This window comes from Aotus nancymaae, unplaced genomic scaffold (genome assembly GCF_030222135.1).
Source record: "Aotus nancymaae isolate 86718 unplaced genomic scaffold, 86718_ANA_hifiasm-v0.15.2.pri h1tg000131l, whole genome shotgun sequence".
Lineage (NCBI taxonomy): Eukaryota > Metazoa > Chordata > Mammalia > Primates > Aotidae > Aotus > Aotus nancymaae.
The window spans coordinates 11402770-11422093 of NW_026988546.1; the positions used below are offsets into that span (position 1 = coordinate 11402770).

A 19324-nucleotide genomic window follows, 5' to 3' on the forward strand; every position below is an offset into this window, starting at 1 on the left:
GTGGACCAATTCGGCTCACCACAACCGCTACATCCTGGGTTCAAGTGATTCTCCTGTCTCAGTTCCCTAGTAGCTGGGACTACAGGCACATGCCACCACATCTGGCTAATTTTTGTATTTTTAGTAGAGATGGGATCTCACCATATTGGTCAGGCTCGTCTCGAATTCCTGACCTCAGGTGATCCACCTGCCTCGGCCTCCCAAAGTGCTGGGATTACAGCCGTGAAACACCACGCCCAGCCCAGGGAGCTTTTAGATACTTCTTATATATTATTATGAATTATCTGTTGCCAAAATTAGTTTTGTTTTATCCACTTGGGCTCTTTTCAATTCATAGACTACAAGGGCACTGTTTTATGTTACTTATTTCAAGGACATCTTCAGAAATGGTTCTTAGAAAAGAGAAACAAACAGTATATAATAATTCCGGAAGATTTTTTCTAAATCACTTTGCACAGTCAGTCACTGGGGGAGTTTTTGAATGGTCTTGGAGTTTTGGTTTGGGTAAAGATGACATCCGAACTTCAGCTGGTCCCTCCATGCCACTCCTGTCTAGAAGGGGCCTTTGGGGATGGGCTCTGGGAACAGAACAGACCAACTTGTTCTTATTGATGTTGAAAACCTGCTGTCCTGAACCTCAAGGACTCTGTAATGGGTTGGACATTGTCCCCACCAAAATTCACATCTACCTGGAACCTCAGAATATGACCTTATTTGGAAATAGGATCTTTAGAAATGTAACCAAGTTAAGATGAAGTCATCCTGGATTAGGGTGGAACCTAAATGCAATGACTGGTGTCCTTGTAAGAAAAGGAGAGGAGGGGCAGAGACACAGAAGAAAGCCAGGTGAAGGCAGAGGCAGAGATTGTCAGGATGCAGCCACAAGCCGAGTACCAGGGATTGCCAGGAGCTACCTGGAGCTGCAAAGGCAAGGAAGCCTGCTCCCCTAGAGACTTCAGAGAGAATGTGGCCCTGCTGACACCTTGATTTTGGGCTTTCATCCGCCAGAACTGTAAGAGAATACATTTTTGTTGTTTTAAGCTCCCTAAGCTTGTGGTAAACTGTTATGGTAACCCTAGGTAGATCCAGCCAATGAGGCCAGCATCCATCGGGCCTCACTTAGGCCAGGTCAGTAGATGCTATAAGATGAAGCAGCTCCCTGGCTAATAGATTAATAATATCAAGTCTTTAGGGATGATAGAGCCTGAGATTGGGGGAAGGAGGAAGAGAGCAATGGGGTAGAGGAAGATGAAATATTATCTTGGTAACAATTTTCAGTAATAATAACAGTCACTGTATTAAGCACTGTGCAGAGTGCATGATTTATTTCTTACACCAAGTCTGGGTAATGAATATTATTGTCTATATTTTATATGTCAGGAAAATTAGCTGAGAAGGTTAAAGGGCTTTTCTCTAGTCACACAGGTTGTAAGAACTAACTCCAACGCCCCATTACTAACCATTCGGCAGTGCCTCCTCTCAGAGCACAGGTCTTCCTGGATTGGGCTTTCCAAAGCAGCCTTCCAATGTTAACCTTTTGAGCAGCAAACATTATCACAAGGGTGGTTTCTGGGTAAATTTAGATAACCATTTAATCAGTAGTGCATTGGGCATAACAGTCTTTCTGGGATGTGTCTGGATAGTCAAGAAGGATGAGAGGACTCCACGGCTGATGTCCTCTTCCCTTTACTAGCAAACATGCAAACATCGCCCTCTCCCTCAGCCTAATGTGAGCACTTTCTACTTAAAATGATGGATGCTTAAAAAGTGAGGGTGGAGTCCACTGATCTTTTACAAAAAAGCAAAGGCAATAATACAATGACAACAAGAAAAAGAGAGTCTTTTCAACAAATGGTGCCGGGACAACTGGACGTCCATGCACAAGAGAAATGAATCATGACACACACCTGTGTCCTTCATAGAAATTAACTTAAAATGAATCACAGACCTCAAAGTAAAATGTAAAACTATAAGACTCCTAGAATATGAAATAAAAGAAAATCTCGATGACTCTGGGTTTGGAGATTCATTTTAGATGCAACACCAAAGGGATGATCAATGAAAGAAAGAATTGATAAGAGGGACTCCATTAAAATAAAAAGTTTCTGCTCCACAAAAGACATAATAAGGAGAATGAAAAGACAAGCCACAGAATGGGAGATCAATATTTGCAAAAGACATATCTGATAAGGGACTGTTATCCAAAATATGTAAAAAGCTCTTAAAATTCAACAATAAAAAATGAAACATCTGGTCAAAAACATGGGCAAAAGACACGGAAGAGGATAGACTGATGGCAAGCAAACCTAAGAAAAGATGGTTCAATGGCATGTGTCATTAGGGAATTGCAAATTAAAACAACAATGAGATACTACTACACACCAATTAGAATGGCCAAAATCCAGAACACCAACAACGCCAAATGCTGGGATGAATGTGGAACAACAGAAATTCTCACTCATTATTGATGGAAATGCAAAACGGTATAGCCACTTTGGAAGATAGTCTGGCAGTCTCTTACAAAACTAAACATACTCTTATAGTATCCAGCAATCTATATTCACACACCTTGGTACTTACCCAAAGGAGTTGAAAACTTACGTCCACAGAAAAACTTGCACACGGATTCTATAGCAACTTTGTTCATAATTGCCAAAACTTGGAAGTAACCACGATTTGTGTCTTAATCTGTTCTCTGCTGTAAATACCACAGACTGGGTAGCTTATAAGCAACAGAAAGTTATTTCTTGCCGTTCCAGCAACTGGGAGGTTTAAGATCAAGGTGTCAACAGATTCAGCATCTGGTGAGGACATTTTTCCCTATTCATAGAATGGCACCTTCACTGTATCTTTGCATGAAGGAAGGGGCAAGGGACCCCTTTTGGGCCTCTTTCAAAAGGACACTGATCCCATTTATGAGTCCTCTACCCTCTAGCCTAATCACTTCTCAAAGGCTCTACCTCCTAATATCATTACCTTGGGGATCAGAATTTCAATGTCTGAGTTCTGGGAGGACACAAACATTCAGACCATAGCACTGTCCTGCAGTGGGCGGATGGATAAATTTCGGTCCCTCTGGATAATGGAGTATTATTCAGTGATATCAAGCCATGAAAAGACATGGAGGAGACTTAGATGTGTATTACTAAGTGAAAGAAGCCAGTCTGGAAAGGCTACATATGGTATGATTCCAACTACAGTCTTTTCCTCACTATCCATGCTGGATTAGTTCTGGAAATTCCCTCAGGTACCAAAATCTTTGGACGCTCAAGTCCATGGTATAAAATGGCATAGTACTTGCATATAAGCTATCCACATCCTTCTATGTAAATCATCTTTACATCATCTCTAGATTATTTATAATACCTAATATAATGTAAATGCTACGTAAATAGTTGCTGTACTGTATTGTTTAGGGAATAATGATGAAAAAATACCCAAACATGTTCAGTACAGATGCAATTTCTTTCCCAATATTTTCTATCTGAAGTTGTTTGAGTCCACGGTTGTGGAGACCAGGGATACAGGGCTGACTCTATGTGACATTCTGGACAAGGCAAATCTAGGAAGACAGGAATAGATCAGTAGGTGCCAAGGATTCAAGGGTAGGGAGGGATGAACAGCCAGAGCATGGGTGCGGTTAAAGACAGTAAAACTATTCTGTGTGACACGACAGTGCTGGAAATTATACTTTTGTCAAAACTCACAGAACATACAACACCAAGGGGGTTTGTGATATGTCAGTGCAGGTTCATGGCTGTGATCGATGGACCACTCTGGCGGGAGATGTTGATAGTGGGGGAGGCTGCGTACATGTGGGGTAGCAGGTGGATGGGAAATCTCCGTACTTTCTCTCCATCTTGCTGTGAACCTAAAGCTGCTCTACAAACAATTAAGGCTTAGAAAAAAAAAAAGTGATTGGGTGGGAAGTAGAATGAGGCATGTAGATCTCAGTGCAGGCAGGTTCATATGAAACCCCAAGTGCAATCGTATAAGACACAATCTTTTATAGCTTCTCATTTCCTCAGGAGTCTGGTATAATTCTTTCTTTAATTTTATTCATTTATTTATTAACTATTATTATTTTTTCTCTCGCCATGTTGCCAGGGCTGGTCTCGAACTCCTGGCCTTAAGCAATCCTCCCACCTCAGCCTCCGAAAATGCTGGAATTACAGGTGTGAGCCATGATGCCTGGCCCATTCTTAATTGTAGAGGATAAATTGTCTTTGCATCATGTGGCAGCAGAGCTCAGCCTCTTCCACTTCTCTATTACATTCTGTTACCATCTCCTACCAGTCTCAAAGGTTGGGGCACTAAGAATCCTCTGAGATAGAGTCCTGGCCCCTTAGCCAGGGATTTTAATCTGGTAAGTCTGCCATGGGGCCCCAGAATCTGCCCTCTCGATAAGCAGCCAGTGTCATCTTTATGCAGCTATCTGCAGATCACATCTGGAGAAAAGCAAATCAGATTATAAAGCTCCAAAAGGCAGAGCTCACCATTGACTCTCTCATGCCTGACCCATGGTAACGCTGCTCAGTAAATATTAACTGAACAAATGAATACATTAATTTCTTGTCCAGTGTCTTAGAAAGTTAGGATTTTATGTCCAAGTTGTTTTTTTTTTTTAACGTGACAGAAAAGGAAAATGGCACAGTGTGCTAAGTCAGCTGACAGTGCAGGGGAGGGAAGAGTCTGGCACTTCATGAGGTTCTGGATATGTGCTTTCTGCCAGCTGGAGGGCTCTGACCCACTGTTGGAGAAGAATGGCAAAAGTCCAGCTTAGAGAAATTTTAAAAGGATAAGCCGGGTGACAAGCTTCAGCCTCACCAAGCAATGCTGTGTGACCTCATGGGAATAAAACAGCTCAGGTAATGAGATCATGAAAAGTTGTGCAAAGCATGAAACACCGTACGTTTGAAACATTCAAAATTGACTTTATTAAGAAGCAAAATTATCAGGAAGAAATCAGGACCCTACCCCAGGGGACCCACATACCCGTAGCTGGTTCAGACAGCCCACAAAATCTGGCATGTTTTGTGCTTGGGACAGAACTTACTAACTATCCTAATAAAGACCCTTCCCAGGCTGGGCATAGTGGCTCATGCCTGGAATCCCAGCACTTTGGGAGGCCAAGGCAGGTGGATCACTCGAGGTCAGGAGTTGGAGACCAGCCTGGCCAACATGGCAGAAACCCCATCTCTACTAAAGATACAAAAACTAGCCAGGCGTGGTGACACACGCCTGTAGTCCCAGGTACTCAGGAGGCTGAGGCACAAGAATCCCTTGAACCTGGGAGGCGGAGGTGGTGGTGAGCCAAGATCACGCTACCACACTCCAGCCTGGGCGACAGAGTGAGACATTGTACTTCCCACCCCCACCCCAAAAACAACAACAAAAACAAAAAGCAAGACCCTTCCCTACCCCTGTGTAGTGTTTTGTGATATGCAGCGTGCTTTTCTAAATATTCAATCTTCACAATAAGCCTGTGAGATAGGAACCCTAATATCATTTTACAAAAGAAGAAACTGAACAGTTGGGGATTTTTCCCAGGTTATAAGGCAGAACCAGGACTATAATTTCGATCTTCTGACTCCAAGCTTTGACACTTTATTACAGAGGTCCCCTTTCCTCCTGTATTTCATTGGTTCATCATGACTATATGTTGGTGGGTACTTTGGTGGCTTTACATGGGCAAATAAATTTAGCTTGTCTTGCCTCCTGCCCCACTAATACTTCCTAATTTAGCATCATGGATATCAACATGGGACAGGGCACAAGGACTCAGTGGTCTAAACGATGCTCCAACCTTGCTCCTCCATATGTTGTAGGCCTGGTAGGAAGGGCAGAGGTGCTGCTAGAGTTACCAGGATGTCAATTCGAATTGTCAAGTTCTGGCTGGGTGCGGCGGCTCACACCTGCAATCCCAGCAAATGGCAGGCAGATCACCTGAGGTCAGGAGTTAGAGATCAGCCTGACCAACATGGTGAAACCCCGTCTCTACTAAAAAGACAAAAAGTAGCCAAGCATGGTGGCGGGCACCTGTATTCCCAGCTACTCGAGAGGCTAAGGCAGGAGAATTGCTTGAACCCAGTAGGCGGAGGTTGCAGTGAGCCCTGACTCGCCATTGCACTCAAGTCTGGGCAACACAGAGAGGCTCCATCTCAAAAAATAAATAAATAAATGAATAAAAGAAAAGAAATTGGCAAGGTCTTGGGTTATATGAGGAGCGCTTTTTTCTAAAATAAATGGGAACACTTATTAAAAAATTCAGTCAGTTGACTGCAAACAGACATGAGGGCTCTTTTTGGAGGTAATGAAAATGTCCTCAAAGCAGACTGTGGTGATAGTTATGCAACATTTAAATTGGCTAAAAATGATTTAATTGTAAATGTACAGTGGGCAAAGGTCGTGATAGCATAAACGAGATCTCAATGAAGCTGTCAAAATATTAAAATATCAAAAATAATTTTCCTAGATACGAAAGCTGCGTCTGTTTTCTTTATATTACAAATGAAAAAGTATATTTTTACCAGGCTTAGGGGTTTTGTTTGTTTGTTTAGAATTAGGGCATAAAATGTCAGAAAAAAAATGCCAAAGTCACAAAAAAGTTTAAAATTAGTTTTTGAGCAAGCCAGGTAAAAGTGTGGTAGGGGGCCCTGCAGTTGTAATTTTGGAGAAGGAAACAGGATTCATAAAGCAGCCCTGTGAAATTCAAGGTGTCAGTACTGGGTTTTTCTCCTGTGTAAACCACAGCTGTCCTGGGAGCCCCTGGGCGCAGGCTACTTGAGATGTCACAGCTCCACCTGGAGAAACACAACATTGGCAGGTCTTATTTTTTAGCATCTTGAAAAAGTGCTAATTGCCTTAGATTCAGTTAAAGTATAAAGCTCCATCCATTTTTATACAAGTGCCACATGTTTTGTGCCTCTAGCAAAATCTTCATATACAGTTCGGGGATTTTTAAAACACTACCTTAGATGCAGCACCTCTAAATTAATTAAGAAAGGAAGTGAAAAAGTTGGCTTTTAATAGTAAAATGCACAAACAAAATTCTACAGGATTAATTTGGAAACTGATGACCCTGTGGATTATATGCTTTGGCCTCCTCTAAAGCAGTGGTCCCCGACCTTTTGGCACCAAGGATCAGTTTCACAGAAGACAATTTCTCCACAGGACCAAGGGCGGATGGTTTTGGGATGAAACTGTTCCATCTCAGCAGATCATCAGGCATTAGATCATCAGGCATCAGATTCTCTTAAGGGGTGCACAACCTAGATCCCTCGCTTGCACAGTTCACAACAGGGCTCGGCTCCTATGAGAACTGAATGCTGCTGCTGATCTGACAGCAGGCGGTGCTCAGGCAGTAATGTGAGCAATGGGGCGTGGCTGTAAATACAGAAGAAGCTTCGCTCGCTCTCTACTCACCTCCTGCTGAGTGGCCTGGTTCCTAACAGGCCAGGGAACTCTGGTCCCGGGGGTTAAGAACTCCTGCTCTCAAGAAAAGTGGTAGCATAAAGATACATAAATATGGGTATTTTATGGCCATCCTGTGGGTTATTTTGGACTTTTCAGAAGTTCTTAAATAACCAATTGTTTTTTCTCACAGCCAGAGCAAACATAGCCAGTCAATTGGAATCATAATCTATCTGAATCTAGAGAAATAAATTTGTCCACACAATGAAACCTTCACATACACTGAGTGGGTACCCCTAACATGGGGCTTACTCAGGACAGAGGAAAAGAGGGAAGAGTTGAAGAGTGAAAGAGAAGTCGTGACTCAATTTTCCATTCTTCCATTTTCATCAACTTAAGCAACTCATCTAATTGCATTGACTGAGTGTCCTCATTTGTAAACGGGAATAGTCATGTATCATCCCAGCGGCTGTGAGAAAGAAGTAAAAGCACATTTTGGAAGCTCTTTGTATATTTAAAGTCTTATTCCAATACCACGCATGACTGTTTCTTTGGTCAGAGCAACGATTCTGTCACTGTTAGATTGAGGATATATAGAGGCCGGAAATCTTCAAGCTGGCCTCTAAGATGAGAGCCTCCCAGCCACCAGCTCGTGTGCAAGGCTCTGGAGCTATGAATGGGTTGCTGGTATGTCTGAGGTATTAACCTCTTAGAGGCCTGCGGTCGGTCACTCTAGTGTGCCCTACAAGTAACATTTTCTATATGAGTGTTGACTTTAAAAGGGTGGGGGAAGCACCAAGGATTGAACAAAGAGATGAGATAGTGTCTGAATCCCTGTGGCCACCCCGTAACTCCCATCGGTCTGGCGTTAAATCCTACATTCTCGACAGCCTCCAGATTTTAAATTTGAGGGGACAAATAGCTCTTATCCACATTTGCTTGAGAAGCATCTGCAAAAGCTCCTGCATCAGATGTACACAGGGTCCTGCAGGCCTGAGGGCAGCCTATGTCTTAATCGCCTATCAAGACACCTGTATCCCTGTGACAGTCCCACACACGGGCCTTGCACCCACGGCCTTCACATCTGACCTTTCCTGCTGAAAGATATCCTTGCTGTGGCTCCCAATGCTGACTTATTTCTGATATAAAAGTCTGATAGGAACTGCCAGTTATATCATTATCTGAGTGGTCTCTCTGCATAGCCTGAGGGTTAAGCCATGGGTCCTGGAGTCAGACCGTCTGGTTCTAGTGCAGGATCATATGACTGTACTTTCTAAGAAAATAACTGTGCATCCAGCTCCTCATCTGTAAAGAGGAGTCAATGCGAGGATTAATTGAGAAAAGCCATGTCCGTAGTTCCTATAACTGAGAATGTTTAACCTGGACGGCTTATGAAAATGCAGGTTGCGCCCCCTGGCGTCCCAGGGTTTCTAATTCAGTAGGTTTGAAGTGGTCCTGAGAATTTTCCTTTCTCAAGTTCTTAGGTGATGCGGATGCTGAAGATGCAGGGGCTGAGCTTCACGACCACTGAGCCATGTAAGGGGCTTAGCCTGGAGCACTATCAGCACATGAGAAATGTTAGGCAATACTAAGAAGAATAGGCAATGAAGATTTGCCTCATTAAAAGACTTCCCAGTTGTGTTCTAGTTGAAAATTTCTCCCCAAGAATCTTGTCCAAGTTGAGGAATAAAAAATCTGCTTCCTTTCAGCTCACTTTTCTTTGAAGTTAAGACACGTGGCACGACACCTGTTTCTAAACACAGCTACTTGATGTATTACTTTTGGCAGCTCTTGCATATTTTTTTCATCGCCAATAAAGTTATTGAAATTGAAATATACCATCTGTTTGAGAGTTTGTATCAAAAAGACAGGTGACGAGGTTGCAGGTAATGACAGAGTCAAGCTGTTTCCACAGCAAAGGGCTGTTCCTCGCTTCTCCATCTGCCAAAATTGACTTCATCTCTTAAATTTGGCATTTCTGAACCAATATGTTCTTCTGGAGCAGGGATTAAAAATCCAATATCACAAAATCAATTGGTTGTACCGGCAGCAATATTAAAGACTGCGGAGAAAGAGCCCAACAAATTTCTACTATTTGGCTGAAATAGAACCAGCAAAGAGAAAGGAAATCCTACCAGATGTGTGTGTGTGTGTGTGTGTGTGTGTGTGTGTGTATATAATTCCAAATCTGATAATTAAAATGTAAATGTACCCGTATGTATTGTGTACCTGACTCTTTTTTTAATGTTTGTTAAAAACAGTTCCAAAAGAAGCTACTCCCACTGCGCATTTCCTTCTCTGATCAGGGGTTGGCAGCCCCGCCCTCAGAACACACCCGGGCACAGCCTTCGTCCCACAGGGTCCAGGTGCAGAGGCACCAGGATGCACGTGACACCTTGCGAAGGGCAGAGCTGGAGAAGGGTCCAATAAGGATGGATGCTCCAATAGACGAAGCCACGGAGGAACAGGGACGATTCCAGGGCAGCTTTTGCTGAAGGAACAGGAGAAGTGTCACAGGGGGTGGGTGGAGCTGCTGGGGAGGATACGGCAGCATGTGGGATTTGAAGGTGGGGAAGCTTCCGTCGTTTTCCTGAACACTTAACAGGGATGCTGGGGGCTTTCTGGACGGGTCGGGACCTCAGACACAATAATCCATTCCGTCCCCCGCAGTGCCTTTTGGCCGCTCTGTTACAGCGCGTGGAGGAAGGAGGCACGTGCCCTGGCTGAAGGCCGCGCAGGGCTCACCGCCCGGTTGCCAAGAAATCTCCCTCCTCCACGTGGCAAAGTCTCCCTCCTCCATGTGGCAATCGCTGCTGCTCCTCGGCTCCCCGCCACGCAGCTTACCCGACTGTGCCTCCGCCGGTCCCTGACTCTGCCCCCCTTTGTCCCCTCCCCGCTTCAATCGGGGTCTGGCAGATCGTCTTCATGCCTGATCTTGAGGATGGGAAAAGGAGACAGACATTCCTTACCTTCTCTTTCCTGTCTACTTAGAGCCAAACATATTCCCAGCCGAAGATGAGAGCTGCTACCTGAAACGCAAGTTTTCTAGCAAAAGGCCACCAGAATCCCCGCTGACCAGACCTTAGGACGGTGGAGTCCTGGAGAGCTAGATGCCCCAGTGCAGCTGCAGGGACCCTGGCTGTGTCCCCCTGTCCCTCAAAGCTCTCCTGGGCCACATTCTCCCCTCTCATGTCTGACTTACCGGGCCAATCACAGACTGGCCTCCTCTCCCCAAGAAAACCTGGCAGGATCTCCCCATACTGGAAACAAAAGCCTGGACGGGAGGTGTATGGGGACAAGGAAATGCCAGCTTAAGCGGAAGGAAATGGAGGTCAAAAGCTTCGCCAGGTGGGGCTTTGCTATACTATGTCATCTACTTTTGCATATGTTTGAAATTTACCATAATAAAAAGATTTTTAAAGTTGGCAAAAGAAAAAGGGGAAGGGAACAAAGAGAGAAAGAGAAAAGAAAGAAATGAAAGAGAAAAGAAGGAAGGAAGGAAAAAAGAGGGAAAGAAGGAAGGAAGGGAGGGGGAAGGAAGGAAGGAAGGAAGGAAGGGGGGAAGGAGGGAGGAAGGCAAAGAAGGGAGGGAGGGAGGAAGGAAGGCTTTGTTAACACACCAGACACTGGTACTTCCCAGCCTCCCGAGGCTGCCCCAGCGCGCCCCCGGTGTTCGCACATAGAGTTGTCCTATTTGGAGAGCTGAGACAAAGTTTCCCTCCCTCATCCTCACAGGTCATCAACCACTGAAGCTCAGTTTTTAGAAGTTCATTCTTCACCTACCGGGAAAGGAGAACAAGTGGGATTTTGTGTGAAATTTGTCTGTACCTCAACTGGTGTAGTGTGGGGGCGGGGGGATGGTTTTCCTTTTCCCGGTGCTTGTCAGTGTCGCAGATATGAAGTCATCCTCCCCAAGCCGCCATCCTCACCACAGACCCGTCCTTCCCTGGGAGTATCAGTTTCCATTCTCGGCTCCACAGGCCACTACTTTGCTGAACTGGAGCTCATCGTGGCTGCATCTGAACTTCCCTTTCATAATTTCCCTGCCTTCTTGCCAGGCGTGAGGATGCCGAGGGAGCCCACACGGAAGGCTTTGGAAAACCTTGCAGTGAAGGCGGTGCATGGGTAGCCACGTGTCCGCTTTGCTGAAAGCGCCTTCTGTCTTTTGCGTGGACACAGCTTACTGAGGACCCTGCCAGTACACAGCTAGCCACACATGGCACACAGCAGCACACAGCCTGGTCACCATCTTTTCCTTAGTTGATTAATCACACTTCGGTTAGAGATGATTATTTACCTCCTGACACTTGCACAGCCTCCCAGTTCCAGGGTGAGATCATTTGGAAAGGAACTAAAAGAAGTACCTTGAAACGGTTCAGTTCTTAGCTTGCTTCTTTCGCAGCCTTAAATTCATAGTGTGGCACCCATTTCTCACCGTGAAAACCGCCGGAGATGGTGGGTGCTATTACTCCAAAAACAGCAGCAGAACATTTCTTGTTCACTTGTTATCTTTGACTTTGATCTTAGTGCCCTGGTCCCTTGTAATAAAAGCATTGTTGATTCAGATATTAACAATGGGACTGTGACCAAAATGCTAAATTAAAATATCTAAGACAGGGTGTTGCCCACAAGCCAAAATAATTTTAATCAGATTCAACCTCAAGACACACACATTAAAAAAAAATACCTTGGGCCGGGTGTGGTGGCTCACGCCTGTAATCCCAGCACTTTGGGAGGCCAAGGTGGGTGGATCATGAGGTCAAGAGATCGAGACCATCCTGGTCAACATGGTGAAACCCCGTCTCTACTAAAAATACAAAAAATTAGCTGGGCACGGTGGTGCGTGCCTGTAATCCCAGCTACTCAGGAGGCTGAGGCAGGAGAATTGCCTGAACCCAGGAGGCAGAGGTTACTGTGAGCCGAGATCACGCCATTGCACTCCAGCCTAGGTAACAAGAGCGAAACGCCGTCTCAAAAAATAAAATAAATAAATAAATAAATAAATAAGTACCTTGCACTATTTGTTCCTTTAGTTAAGCGTGAAATCACTTTCTGTAATTATCGTTGTGGGGAAAATCTAAGTTTATAGCATAGAGTACAGATGAGGAATTCACTATCAGCTAAGATTGAAGGCACACGGATGCACGAGGGTGTGTTTTTTCTCAGTGGTCCTTTATTCTGTGCTCCAAGAGGAGCTTAATCCATTAGAGCTTCCTACATACATGTCATGGTTCCTGCCATCAACACATTTGCAGTTTAATCCAAGAGACAGAAACTCCTAAACTTGAAACAGTGAGGGAGATGGACTTAATTTCTTAATGACCTTCTTTTACCAAGCATTGCACATTATATTTAACAACTCTGGGGATAAATATGTAATTACCTCCATTTCACAAATCGGAAAACTGAGATGAAAAAGGGTCATAATTTTGGTCTGCATGAGAGATAATTCCCACTTATAAAATAACACACCAGTTTTCTGATTTTTATAGCTTAGAAAAAGTTTGGATACCAGTGCCCACCACTGAGAGATGAACCCATTCTGGGTGTGTTTGGGAAGGAAAGGCTCTTGATCTGGAAGACCCAGGATTGGTTGGGTCTAAACTGAGGTAGCATCACCAAGACATTGTCACTCCCATCCTCTAGGCCTGGTCTGAGGCCTCCTGGCTTCTTACATTGCCCGCATTTCCCTTGGTGTGAGATATCTGTAACAATGGCCACAAGGAATTTGGAAAAAGAGAAGTTTCTTACAAGCAGAGGTGTATCCAACAGCCAGATGTCCCAGGTGGATAAATGGTGCAGACTGGATTTCATCTGGCCCAGGAGATGTGACTGCACACCTGAGCTACTGAACACATTCTTGCCACATCAGTGAGACAAAATCAGTATTAATAATATGTTTACCTTTTTGAAAGTGAAAGCAAGTTTATTAAGAAAGTAAAGGAATAAAAGCTCATTTCATACTCTTTTTTCTTTTTAGAGATGAGGTCTCACTCTGTCACCCAGGCTGGAGTACAGTGACATCTTCTTAGCTCACTATAGCCTCAAACTTCTGTGCTCGAGCCATCCTCCTGCCTCAGCCTCCTGAGTAGCAGGGACTATAGATACAAGTCCGGCTCATTTTTTTGTAGAGATGGGATCTCTCTGTGTTGCCCAGGCAGGTCTTGAACTCCTTGCCTCAAGCAATCCTCCTGCCTCTGCCTCTCAAAGTGCTGGGATTATCGGCATGAGCCATTGCACCCAGCTAACAATGTATTTTAAAAGACCTTACCTTTGGGGAAAGTTCCCTTCTCCCCATCTGTGCTTCCAAAAGTAATACTATAGCAGCACCACAGTTATCCGAGATGTAACCATTAGGGAAAACTGAGTGAAGGGCACACAGGAATTCACCATATTATTTATTATTATAACTCCATGTGAATTTACACTTAAAGTTAAACACACTTACATTTCTTTTAAAAAATTAAAACCTAAAAATGTATACTTAAAATTTGCTGAGAGAAGATCTTAGGTAAAGTGTTCTTACCACAAAACCAAATGATAATACTAGAAAAGTGGCAGGAGAGAGCTTTGGCAGGGGGAGCTGGGTATGCTTTTGGCCTTGGTGGTGATGGGTTCATGGTATATTGAGATGTAAATTTATACAGCTTTTGACATGTCAGTCATTCATAGAGGGGGTTGTTTTGTTTTAAAGCTAAACAAATATTATAGCAGCAGCATTAACTATCACTTGTTCATCTACTCAACAAGTATTTATTGGACACTTACTGCATGCCAGGCACTGTTGTCAGTACTGAGAGAGAGCAGAGAATGAAACAGGCAAAGCCTCCCCCTTGTGGAGCTGGATTCTAATGTTAGTTGGCTAGACCCAGGCTTCATTCCGACAGGCTGCTGAAAACTGAAGTTATTACATAAATGCTAACTACAAAGTATTGACTTCCTCAGTTCCCCCAGAGGAGAGCTGATTAGGTTTTTCTGGGCTGCTTGACAAGACTCAGACAATATTTGTGATACCAAGCTTTGTCCCAAGTGATAAATAAACTTAAGAAACACCTGTAAATGCGTGCTCTCTTCAGTGCGTTTGGAAACTCTAACTCCTCTTTTGCACTTTTGTTTACTGTCCACTACAGAGCATCCAAGCACGAAGCTGTGCACACAGTCGCTAGAGGCAGAAATGCTTAGGATGTGATCCATGAATCACAAATTCCAGCTAGTGCTCCCAAAGACAGACGCTTCTCCACAAAACCATTCCAGTGCCCCAGAGGTCCACAGACATCCAGGAAGATGCAGCCAGCAGATAAAGAATGGCAGCCACCCAAGCGCTGAGGGGACCCCCCCTGGCGATTTCTGTCCCAGCTCCAAGGGTCTCCCCACGATGGCCTGCAACAGCACATCCCTGGAGGCTTACCCATACCTGCTGCTAAACACCAGCAAGACCTCGGACTCCAGGCCTACCCCGCTGTTCGTACCCCTCAGGATCTCCTTGGCCATAGTGATGCTGCTGATGACCGTGGTGGGGTTCCTGGGCAACACGGTGGTCTGCATCATCGTGTACCAGAGGCCAGCTATGCGCTCGGCCATCAACCTGCTGCTGGCCACTCTGGCCTTCTCCGACATCATGCTGTCCCTCTGCTGCATGCCCTTCACTGCCATCACCCTCATCACCGTGCACTGGCACTTTGGGGACCACTTCTGCCGCCTCTCAGCCACGCTCTACTGGTTTTTTGTCCTGGAGGGCGTGGCCATCCTGCTCATCATCAGCGTGGACCGCTTCCTCATCATCGTCCAGCGCCAGGACAAGCTGAACCCGCGCAGGGCCAAGGTGATCATCGCGGTCTCCTGGGTGCTGTCCTTCTGCATCGCGGGGCCCTCGCTCACGGGCTGGACGTTGGTGGAGGTGCCGGCGCGGGCCCCGCAATGCGTGCTGGGCTACACGGAGCTCCCCGCCGACCGCGCCTACGTGGTCACCCTGGTCGTGGCCGTGTTCTTTGCACCCTTTGGCATCATGCTGTGCGCCTACATGTGCATCCTCAACACGGTCCGCAAGAACGCGGTTCGCGTGCACAACCAGTCGGACAGCCTGGACTTGCGACAGCTCACCAGGGCGGGCCTGCGGCGCCTGCAGCGGCAGCAGCAGGTCAGCGTGGACTTGAGCTTCAAGACCAAGGCCTTCACCACCATCCTGATCCTCTTCGTGGGCTTCTCCCTCTGCTGGCTGCCCCACTCCGTCTACAGCCTCCTGTCTGTGTTCAGCCAACGCTTTTACTGCGGCTCCTCCTTCTATGCCACCAGCACCTGCATCCTGTGGCTCAGTTACCTCAAGTCCGTCTTCAACCCCATCGTCTACTGCTGGAGAATCAAAAAATTCCGTGAGGCCTGCATAGAGTTGCTGCCCCAGACCTTCCAAATCCTCCCCAAAGTGCCTGAGCGGATCCGAAGGAGAATCCAGCCGAGCACAGTCTACGTGTGCAACGAAAACCAGTCTGCGGTTTAGGCGGCCAAGGGGCCGCAGAGAAAGGGCAGCTGAGCCCAGGTCCCAGGGTGGGCTGGTCTGTCCTGCTCTATTCCCTGGCATGTTGGTTATAGTCTACACTTTGTAGTGGCTATTTAAGCACAAAGGTACTCGTTTGTAATCAGATGAGCTGCAGCTTCCAAATTTCAAATTTTGGCAAGATGAATTATTTTTGTTTCTCTTTGCAGGAGAGCTGAATATGGGGCTGATGGGAACTGCAAAGTCCTTAAGGCAAAAATGGAGTGGGCTGGGAGAGCAGAAGTTGGGCGGAAAGGGAGGAAGAGGGCGACAGGGAGTGAAGCTGGTTGAGTGTGGGGCAGGAGGAGGCGTCGGTCACAAGAGCTTCAACCTGCCCTCGGAGCCCTCTCTGCACCTGCTCAAGAGAAAGTGCAGCAGTAGGTGTCAGCTCCTTGATTTTGTTTGACACCAGAGCGCTTCAGTTATCGATGTTTGTGGTGTGTGGGAATGCACAAGTTTCTCTATGTTGGTCAGATGTGCATTTCTGGCCATGCCTAAGTATCTTTTCTGGAAACAAACCAAAATCACATGGGGAAGTGGAGTGAGCCTCTGTGCTTTGAGCTCCCTGGGATGATGCATGGGGGGCCTCAGAGGCTCAAAGCCCAGAGAAGGTCCCGGGCAGCCCAGCTGAAGTGAGAAGCACATCCAGGCACTCCTGCATGTCCCCAACGCCCCCCACCTTCTGGGCCCACCTCGTCCCTGCACCCCGAGGCCGCTCAGCCTCCCTGTCTGCTGGAGAGCCCCTTGGCCCTTCCCTCTTTCCCTCCACCTCTCTCCCTGCCTCTCTTTGTTTTTATCCCATCCGCTTCTAGTGTGCTGTAGCTTGCCCATGGAGCAAGCAGCTGTAGTGACCAGCTTTCAGTGTCAGCAGCGGGCAGGCTGGGCTTAGTTTACACGTTTCCTTTGGACACCTGGAGCTCCAGAGCCCTTCGAGCCACCAAATCCACATCAGCACTGGACCACAGTCCATCAGTGTGGACTGCAGGTGCAGCACCACACCAACAAGCCCAATTTTTGGGGTCCCCCTTGGTCTCTGTGTTTCTCCTACCTCATTCAGACCCACTGCTGCCATCTGTTTATCTACTGGGACTGGATCCCAGGAGTGAAGTTGGCCAAAGGGGACGTCTCCACTTGTGCCCTATTCCACCATCACCAGGGGTCCCCACACTGGAATATAAGGGTCCTGAGTCCAGGGCATAGCATTGAGCCCACCGGGCTCTCTTTATTTTTCCAGATCTGAAGAGGGTGGGAAATTTATGGAGAGATTTTAAAAATTTGATTCCAGGTCTGACTCTATCAGGAACTAGTCATGTGACCTTGTCTGTTTCTCCTTATTTCTCTGGGTGTCAGTTTCCCCATATGCCAAACAAGAAAGCAGATCAAATGATTTCCAGTGTCCCCTTTCATCTCTCAAACACTCTGATTCTGAAATGTGTGTTTTCTGCCTGCAGTCGTCAGGTCCCCTGCATTCATTTATTCATCCATGCAAAGAGCATGGATTGTCTACTAGATGTAAGGCACTATGGGGGAGATAGTGATGAATGAGGCATGAGCCGTGCCCAAAAGCAGTTGTCTGATTTATCTCAGGATCATGGGAACTCAAATTCAACCTAAGAGCACAGAAGCCTCATTTTTGCTTACTCCTTATTTCTTTCTAAACTGCATTAAGAGCCAGCTCCCCCTTCTCATACTTTCTTCCTACAGTAGTGGTAATGGAGGCAGGGAAGAAAGGGGGGTGAAAGTAAGAACATAACTTCCCTTAACCCTCCTCTTAGCCCAGAGGAGGGTTCAGAAGATAATTGACACTTGTTCCCCTCTTGCTCCCCTCCCCGTTTATACCCAGATGGAGAGAAAGGGAGAATATGTGCAATTGACATGTGACCGAGGGAGGTGGGCCCCATCAATTCTGTGTCCCAGTTCACCCAGAAAGGCCAGGATTTGCCTTCAGCTCCATGGAGCAGAGCTGTAGGGCCTCAGCAGTGCCCAACAGCACAGCCAGGTCACCAAGGGGACCAAGCCCATGGGCACCTCCCCTCTGGTGGGCATTTCAGAGAATTTACTTCAGGAGCCTTGAACAAAAGAGAAATCACACTGAATAGATGAAGGTACCAAAATTTACATCAATCAGTGTTATATGATGTATGTTGGACAGTAATATATATGTTTCAAAGTAATAACTTTGTATATATTTTAAATAAAGTATTATTGCTCTTTCAGTGTATAAGCCTATGTTCTTGCCAAAATTTGCACCAAGACCATACATATTAAGCCAGAATCCAATGCCTAACACCCCTATGTCAGTTTGTTAAGACTCCTATAACAAAATGCCTTAGACTGGGTAATTTTTAAACAATAGGAACTTATTTCTTCCAGTTCTGGAGACTGGAAAGTCCAATTTAAAGGTGTAGGTAGATCCAGTGTCTGCTGAGGGTTCCTGCTCTGCCTCATAGATGACCCCTTCTTGCTGTGTCCTTGAATGGCAGAAGGGGAAGGAGCACTCAAGCCTCTTTTACAGGGGCACTAATCTCATTCACCATCTCTTAATAATATCCCAGAGGCCCCATGTCTTAATACTATCACATTGAGTATTAGTTTCCAACACGTGAACTTTGGGAGACACCACATTCAGGCCACAGCAACCCCCTAAGACGAAAGGCTTCAGGAAGTCTAGAGCCTGAAAGTTACAAGCAATGCTGGAAAGACTAAAGATAAGATGACGACTATGACAACTGGGAGACAGTTGGAACAACGTAGGTCACGGGTGAGTGCCCATGAGTTTTGTTTTGTTTTTTATTATGGTGCTGCTAAATCACTCCAGCCAGTTAATCTTCTCCTTTTACTTGCAGTATGACACTTTCATAATCCTATCTGGCCTCGCTTGAACCTTTAACAAACTTCGATTTCCTAAGATACCAAATAAATATCCGGTCCTAGTCTCCTTCCCTGAGACTTGCAGGATAAGCACTGTTTCATTGTTTTATTTTGTTTTATTTTAATTTTTTTGAGAAAGAGTCTCACTCTGTCACCCAGGCTGGAGTACAGTGGCATGATCTTGGCTCACTGCAACCTCCACCTCCCGGGTTCAAGTGATTCTCCTGCCTCAGCCTCCTGAGTAGCTGGGATTATAGGCATGCGCCACCACATCCAGCTAATTTTTGTATTTTTAGTAGAGACGAGGTTTCACCGTAGTGAGCAGGCTGGTCTTGAACTCCTGACCTCAGGTAATCTGCCCGCCTCAGCCTCTCAAAGTGCTGGGATTACAGGTGTGAACCATTGTGCCCAGTCCATTGTTTCATTATTATTTTTTGCATCTTCTCTTTAGTCCTGTAGTTCACCTAAACCCTGGACTCTGCGTGAAGTCTGGGCAACTTCACAGCTAAA

The 19324-nt window shown here is 45.8% G+C and overlaps 1 protein-coding gene across 2 annotated transcripts in view; it reads left to right on the top strand.

The window, feature by feature from the left end:
* Positions 1–18208, top strand: part of GPR45 (G protein-coupled receptor 45) — a 92049-nt gene extending 73841 nt beyond the window's left edge. The window contains exons 1-2 of one of the 2 annotated variants that reach the window (XM_012471487.2): positions 10711–10761; positions 14544–18208. In XM_012471487.2, coding sequence (XP_012326910.1) covers positions 14606–15907 — 1302 coding nt within the window. In that variant the 5' untranslated portion in view covers positions 10711–10761; positions 14544–14605 and the 3' untranslated portion in view covers positions 15908–18208. Of the gene's footprint in view, positions 1–10710; positions 10762–14543 lie in introns of those variants that run through there. The other variant, XM_021677396.2, reaches the window with a different exon arrangement.
* The last annotated feature ends 1116 nt before the right edge of the window (positions 18209–19324 follow it).